Below are 7,721 nucleotides of genomic sequence, written 5' to 3'. Positions count from 1 at the left end.
TGCGCTGGGATCCGCCGTCCTCAGCAGACCGCCCCCCCCCCCCCCCCCCGTGCCCACTCCCTCCTGCTGTGTTACCTCTCTCAAGGTTAGAAAGAGAAAGTGCTCCTATGTCAGTGGGAAAGATAAATGCAGTACATTGTCTCACTAACAACAGAAAATTTTATCCTAATTGACCATTCAAATTAATTACACTCCATTGTAATAGAGGTTGTGGTGCCAAGCAAAAAGGAGACACATTCTCCAATCTCCACATAAGCTTGGAGCCAGGGAACTCAACATCAGGTGGGTTGGTTTCACAGAGGAGGAGGCTGGCGCTTGCGCAACGCCCTATCCCACTTGAAATAGGAGTCCCCTCACTGGAAGTCTTCTCAAACTTGTTATCGCGAACAGCCGTCGTGAGGAGACGATGCCTGGCTTTCAAGGGCGATAGTTATCGACGTTTGCGTGCATTTCTCAGTGAAGGATTTCAGACGTGAGGCGCTTGCAGGCTACTTGATACAAAGTTGCTCACTTTCGACGGGACGAAAAGGAGATATTTCTTTGGGGGGACCGTTCAGACAGCATTTCCAAGTCGCATTTCTGGCTGGATGGAATAATTTCCATAATAACACTAAGCAAGCGGTCCAAGTGGTTTGAGGAATAATACAAACATAAGTGAAGGAACCAGGATGGATACAACTCCGAGCGTCAAGTCTAAGATCGTGGTGGTCGGAGACAGTCAGTGTGGTAAAACGGCGTTATTGAATGTATTCGCCAAAGACAGCTTTCCCGAGGTAAGCCTTTTACATTTTATAATGAAAAAACATGATGTACGGCTGTTGATAAAAACAAATGCGCGTGTCAATTTCATCAAATGGCTTAACTTAACTTTAGTTTATCCCCCTTTATTTTCAGGGGTACATCCCCACGGTGTTTGAAAACTACACGGCGGATTTCGAGATCGACATGCAGAGAGTTGAGCTGCGTCTGTGGGACACTTCAGGTAAGAGTCCACACATCAAACGTGGGATTTACACGAGAATGAAAACCAAAATAAAACGCGATCTTTATGGAGCCCATCGACTCCAACGCCCTGAATGCATTATGGGTGTTTACCCGAAAACTACAAGAGTTCAGGGATGTTCTCAACTCCCTCGATGGGAAATCGTCTGACGCGGACTGTCTGGAATGTAGGCGAAGCAGCGGCGCTGGCGAGGGTCCGACTCCCGGTCATAACTCACACCCCGCTGTAACCACATGTCGACATTTTATTTATTTAATTTACAGCCAAATAGCTATGAAATTATAATCCAGTTTGTACCTTTTCGAGAATATTAATTCAATGATATCGTATATTTTATGCTAAAATATAATCTTAGATCTGGCTTCATTTTGTCTTGTGAAGATAAACAAAAAAAAGGGAGTGGTTGGCTATTATTCCTGATGGGTCAATAAATAAACACAAATCCTCGGATGAATGCACATGGTCTTCCACCATCACTTGTTGGGCTGAAGAAAAAAATAATAATTATACAAAAAAAAAACGGGCCCCTCGTCAGATCTCTCGGGATCTGCAGCAGCCCCGTGGTCTGGAGGTAATTACCTCCCTGCCTGCCTGTCTGCCTGCCTGTCTGCCTCAGGTGGGGTGGGGTTTGGAGGGAGGGGAGGGGAAGCGGGGCGTGTGTGTGTGGGGGGGGTGTCGTTGTGGGGGTGAAAATTGGGATGTGTGAACAGGGAGGTTGACGGCGGAAGGGAGATTTTTTTTTGGCTGCCTCTGTGACCTCCGGTTGATTGGGGGCTCCCAGGAGGTTGGTGTAGGACATGGCTCCGAGATTACCAGCACAAATCAGGAAGGGCTGACCTCAACACACAGACACACACAATCACACACACGCACGGGATGCTTGCACACGTGCACGCCCCCACACACACTCATATGCCACTCATACATACACACGCACACACATGCACACGCAGAATGCAGTCTCTTGGGAGTCTTTCCCATGGCATGCCCCACAGACACCCATACACACTCATATGCCACACACATGCACACAAACACAAAAACACGCACACACACACAACCCCCCCACATTGACTGGGACCCATTTAAAACATTCCAGGGTGTCTCTCTCTCTCTCTCTTGTCATAACAAAGCAATTTGATTACTTTGAATTGCCAAGCTAACCTTGAACAACAGTGGAGATGGAGTGGAGATGTGTTGGGAATGGAGATGTGTTGGGAATGCGCTCAGTTTCAACTATAAAAGGGTGTCTCTCCTTTACGACCAGTGATTTCCGTTCCCATTTCAACACCATCTCAACATCGACGGGTACAGTCCCGGGTGTATTTCATTAGGCCTCATGGCAGACGCAGTAGACACAGTGATGAATTGCAATGTCAAGCCATGGCCTTGCTTTTTGGATATGAGATCACCATCCTAAGGTCCTGGGAGTATCTCAGCCCTATGATTCACCCAGGCACAGATGGTCCTCCTGTCTGAGCCTCACCGTCTGACACCGTTGTGTTGCCTCTCGGCACCGTCCTCGACCTTATACGGAGCGCACACAACGAGTGGCACCTGAGAATAGCATCGTTCAACAACCCGACGTAGCTAAAGAGGTCATCCATACTGCGCACTTACACCGGTGTAACCAAGCCATTCTGGCCTCAGCATCCTGGAACGCAAGATGTCATTACCGTGGCTGGATATTCTGTAAAACCATGCCTATGAAAGAATGTCCCTGAGGAGGTTTTCTTTCTCTCTCTCTGTCCCTGAGTGCAAAATATGATGATGTAAAACAGATGGAATGGGGGGGGTTAGCTGTTTGAGCCCACATTGCTCAGAGTTAGCCTTGCTACCCATTTAGCTATGGTAAAGCACGCTATGTGTTAAGTATTTATGTGTTTAAAGCTTGCCAATGATCTATATACTAATGCTACCTATAGATTTATTTTCTAACTGTCTCTTTGGTCGATTAGCTAGACCACGTTTTCTTTTCCCTCTGAAAAAACTTAAATCATTCACTCTATTCCTCTTTCAGTGATAACTTAAAAGAAACCGCCTGGTTAAGCCGTCATTCCATCGAGGGCATACAAATCCATCACTGAAGCGCTCAGGCATTTTATTAAGACGCTGTGGGTAGGGGCTATGAAAATAAGGGCCTCTGACTCTGTTTGTTTAACATATGAAACCTGACTGGCCAGACTTGAATATAACTCATCATTGTTTACGTCTGCCCGCGTGGATCTGATGGTTGCAAAAAATGAAAAAATTGTTGCAGGCTGTGGCTCATCATGGCACACGGAGGCGTTTGGTGCCCAAACGTGCCTCCTTCCTGCTGATTCGTCTCAGGAGAATTCAAACTGGAGTTAATTTGTGTTCAGGCGAATTAGATTGAAAATTGAAAGCGCCTTATGGTGTCATTGGCACATCAGCCGCTGTGCGGCTTCAAGGAGGGGGGGGCCATCTGGATCCCATTTACGTATCAAAACAACTTGGCTTTGAGATGGGGTGAGGGGTTGAGGGGGTGGGGTATAAAGGCACTTTGAAAAGTAATAGGTTGCGCTCCGAGGGATTGTTATGACTTTTCGGTAATGCCGTGAAACAGCATACTTGCCTCCTGCATTCTTTTGAATTCAATGGCGCAATTCATTCAGCCCGGTTATTTTATACATTTACGTTTTTGAATGGAAAAAGCCCCCATGGCATGGAGCCTGGACAACATGACAAACGACAAATAAGGCTCCTGTGATAGCTCGAGAACCGTTTGAAACATGACCTGTGGAAACTTTTACAAAACAGCTCCTCCACATGTATGCCATACGCTTTGTCATTCGTGTGTTGCTGTGTATTTTTCTTGGGGTTGCTGCACATGCTAGAGTCCAGCTGCCCCCTGGGCCGGACTCTGCGTCCATCTGGTTCGTATTACACCGTGCCACACCTCACAGAGGAACCCAAGGACCACCTGAGCCTGGGAAACCAAATAATCCACCAGTGCATTCCTTACACCGGGACAAAAGGGGAGTGAGGGGAGTGTGTGTGTGTGTGTGTGTGTGTGTGTGTGTGTGTGTGTGTGTGTGTGTGTGTGTGTGTGTGTGTGTGTGTGTGTGTGTGTGTGTGTGTGTGTGTGTGTGTGTGTGTGTGTGTGTGTGTGGGGGTGTATGTGTGTGCTGCGGGGGTGGTGCTCCTCCGGAAAAAGGTTTCCCTGTCGTGGAACTGCAGGCAATGTGATCTGGTGTGGGATTCCAGGGGGCCTGCGCGGTATCCCGGCATGCCTGGGGGCACTGGCACCACACATTCCAGGGCGGAACTCGAGAAGTGATGGGCGGGCTGGCGGGATAGCTAGCAGGAAGGAGCCACTCTTGTGTCAGTCACAGGGCCGGAGTTCCCAGGGTCCCGCGATGTGTGGTCAATGTCAGACAAGTGAAACCCAATACAGTGCCTTTGCATGAACCCCCCCCCCCCCCCCCCCACACCCCTAAAAAAGGAATAATAATCGTAACAGCGGTGTCTCTTTAACAGAATGCACACCACACTGTAACCAAAGCCATAGCTGTGAATAACAAAGTCATTGTGTAAACCGCTGCATTGTTAAGGCGGGGTGGGAGGTGGGGGGATGGGAGAGTTTTCCTCCAGTAACACTGCACTGGTCTGACTGGGACCGTTGTGATTCGCATTGAGGAGCGGAGACGGACGGGCGTGACCACAGCGGGCCAATCAGCACAGCCGAGGCCGCCTGTGACGGACCGTACACAGTGGCTTTATGTGTTGATGATGATGATGATCTTCCTCCCGTTGATCGTGGAATAGGCCTCATGTGCATTTTTTTCGTACGCTAAATTATATGCCGAGGAAAAGGGAGGTTTTGGGGTCCTAGGGTAAGGGTTAGGAATTCAGGGATTTCAGCGCGTGAAATTCGGGGACATTTCTTTCTACTTTATTTTGTTGCCTTGCATTAAATATGGGCGAAACGATCACCTTTTGGCATATGGCGTATTTGTGATCCAATTTAACATGGAGGTATTATTGTCTAATCCACAGGCTCACCGTACTATGACAACGTGCGGCCCCTTTCCTACCCCGACGCCGACGCGGTCCTCATCTGCTTTGATATCAGTCGACCAGAGACACTGGACAGCGTGCTGAAGAAGGTGGGTGGTCCTTGTTTTTAATACTCTACTCCCAACAGACCCATACAGTATATTCCGCTAAAGGGGTGGTCTGACCTATAGTAAGAGTGATGCTCGGCCAAGTCCTTTCCATCCGCTTTAACAAGTGACTTTTTTGGGGGTGAGAGTTCAGCAAACGTACCATGGAGGTAGGGAGCGGAAAAGGGAGGGAGGTGCATAGTGGCTATAAACTAGTGAGCTTAGCCCTCTTCTGACATTCAACACCGTCTGCCCTTTGCTCTGTGATTTCATTTGCCTGGGGCCTTGCGCCAGGTGAAATGACTGATGCCAAAAACTGACACACATGGGGGATATAGGTCTAGAGGCATACACATGGTTATTTGCTCAGTTGTTAAGGTTTGGTTCTGTCCTCTCCTTTCCAGTGGAGGGGAGAGATCCAGGAATTCTGTCCAAACACCAAGATGCTGCTGGTTGGATGCAAGTCCGACCTGAGGACTGAACTCTTCACCAGATCCCACAGCAGACAGACACCGGTGTCGTATGACCAGGTAGGGGGAAGGGGTCTCAATCCTCCTCAATCATTCAATTGTCCACAATTCAATTGTAATTGTAAATGGAATTGTAATCGTAATCGACTTTGCATGCGCAGCAAAATCAAGCAACGTCGTATCGATCGATCTAATCCGCATCGAATACAGCTAACACCCTATGAAACAGGTATCGATCGGTGTTAAAGATCAGGGTGTGAGTAAGACCTTCTTTCTTTTCCTTTCTTTCTCCCAGGGCTCCAACACGGCCAAGCAGCTGAGCGCTCCCTACATCGAGTGTTCCTCCCTGCAGTCGGAGAACAGCGTGCGAGACATCTTCCACGTGGCCACGCTGGCCTGCGTCTCCAAGAACAACAAGAACGTGAAGCGCAGCAAGTCCTCCCGGGCCACCAAGAGGATCGCCCGCAGTCGGACGGACCTGCCCGTGGCAGTGACGGACTATAAGCAGACCAAAGCCAAGACGTGTGTCGTCATGTGAACAGCATCAAGCTATGGATTATTCCCTCTGGGAAAGCAAAAACCAACTCCCCCTCCTCTCCCTCTCGTCCTGTCCCCCATCCACCCGACGTTTTGCACAATCGGTGCAGATCATCTTTCAAAGCACCTCATAACCATTGCCAACTCTATGTAGGAGGAATGCTCCTGGATGAAGAATCATGGCGTTGTATATTATGCTTGATACGTGTTGAGGTGTATGAAGAGATGAAGTACCAATTCCTGAACTGAGTTGATTTCTGATTGCTTTGCTGCGTTTTTCTGGGCTTAATTGGAATCTAGAGTGAGCCCACCCTCAGACTAGGAGTCAAAGGATGGCCAAGATTCAACTGAATGGGAACATTAGCCATAACCAGCCAAGCCCAGTGGAAACAGGGCAACTGCACTCATGTAATCACTGAAAAGGACTTGTAAATGTGAAGGAAGGTGATTTTCTAAATATACATACCTTAAGTGCTTCATTTTTCTGAAGGCTTCAAAAGGTACAATCTTTCTTGTTGTTTCTGTATTCTTTACGATACACTCGGGAACCAAAGGGAAAAAGTAGCTAGGCAACAACGTTTAGTGATGTTGTACAAGTGGGGCACAGTTATGTTCTTTCATGTTTAACTGAGCCTTGCATGCCATATGTTATTCTTCATTATGCTTGTATTTTGTTTTACACAATATGTAGTGTTTTAGCTCAAGTGTGATCTAACATGGGGAAAACAAAAAAAAACTGTGATGAAATGGTTCCCTTAAAATTTCATTGTAAAAAATAGTAGTTTATTAAATGTGTTTTTCTGTATTCCACATTGTTTGAATGATCAATGTCACCCTGGATACCCTGCAAGGCTGCGTTGGGAGTAGAGGAAGTATTCCTCATGGGCTTTTTAATCTCTCATGTCAGACCTTATCTGAGTTCCCAGTGAAAATACCTTCACCTCTCTTCAGTTACCGGAACAAACCTTTTAATCTCTTACCACATCTGTCGGCACTAGCTTGCTGCGCTGTCTGCCCCCTCCACGGGGTGAAGGGGTGACTTTGTTAAAAGCTTAAATTGTCATCTTTAAGGGAGGGGGATGGGACACTTGGTGGTCACATGAAACTGACTCTGTGACTTTGCCTGTACATAGACCACCACAGTCTGATGTGGATTTTATGTGCAACTAAGGGGTCATTGAGGACAAATGAAATGTCAACACTGTATAATTAGCCTCAACAAAATTGGATGATGCATATTTAAATGTACTTCTAAGAGCTGACACAGCGTTGAAGCTAATAGACAAAATTTGACTCTAGCCTTGCCTAGCTTAGCACTTCAACATTCTGTCAGAAAATAGTAGGTTAAAGGGGTAGTTCAGAATTTTGGACATAGGGCTTGATTCTCAAGTTAGCCTTGGTGTTCTTTATCATTGGAGACAGTTTTCAACACATTTCATATTCTAGTTGCAGAGTACGCTCGTGCTGGACTAGCGCACGGCAATGGGCAATGCTAGCCTGCTAATAAAACTGTCTTACCCACTCCACAGTACACCCGAGGTAAATCAATTATAACGCCAGACTATAGATGTAAATGTCTGTGTT

The 7,721-nt window shown here is 47.2% G+C and overlaps 1 protein-coding gene across 1 annotated transcript; it reads left to right on the top strand.

Annotated features, from left to right (window-relative positions):
* The first annotated feature begins 271 nt into the window (after nucleotides 1–271).
* On the top strand, nucleotides 272–6,942 carry LOC132448533 (rho-related GTP-binding protein RhoE-like). The gene is made up of 5 exons (XM_060039933.1): nucleotides 272–773; nucleotides 895–982; nucleotides 5,024–5,133; nucleotides 5,535–5,660; nucleotides 5,896–6,942. Exons 1-5 carry the CDS (start codon nucleotides 669–671, stop codon nucleotides 6,136–6,138), a joined length of 672 nt encoding a protein of 223 aa, XP_059895916.1. The 5' UTR covers nucleotides 272–668; the 3' UTR covers nucleotides 6,139–6,942.
* The last annotated feature ends 779 nt before the right edge of the window (nucleotides 6,943–7,721 follow it).

This window comes from Gadus macrocephalus, chromosome 20 (genome assembly GCF_031168955.1).
Source record: "Gadus macrocephalus chromosome 20, ASM3116895v1".
NCBI lineage: Eukaryota > Metazoa > Chordata > Actinopteri > Gadiformes > Gadidae > Gadus > Gadus macrocephalus.
The sequence above is the reverse complement of the archived record's forward strand: the minus strand, read 5'-3'. Positions and strand labels throughout refer to the sequence as shown.

Excerpts from the sequence above, each read along its gene's own strand:
- LOC132448533 (XM_060039933.1), top strand. The coding sequence starts at position 669 with ATGGATACAACTCCGAGCGTCAAGTCTAAGATCGTGGTGGTCGGAGAC. Across the intron at positions 983-5,023 it reads GCGTCTGTGGGACACTTCAG|GCTCACCGTACTATGACAAC; the intron begins GTAAGAGTCCAC and ends TCTAATCCACAG. Across the intron at positions 5,134-5,534 it reads TGGACAGCGTGCTGAAGAAG|TGGAGGGGAGAGATCCAGGA; the intron begins GTGGGTGGTCCT and ends TCTCCTTTCCAG.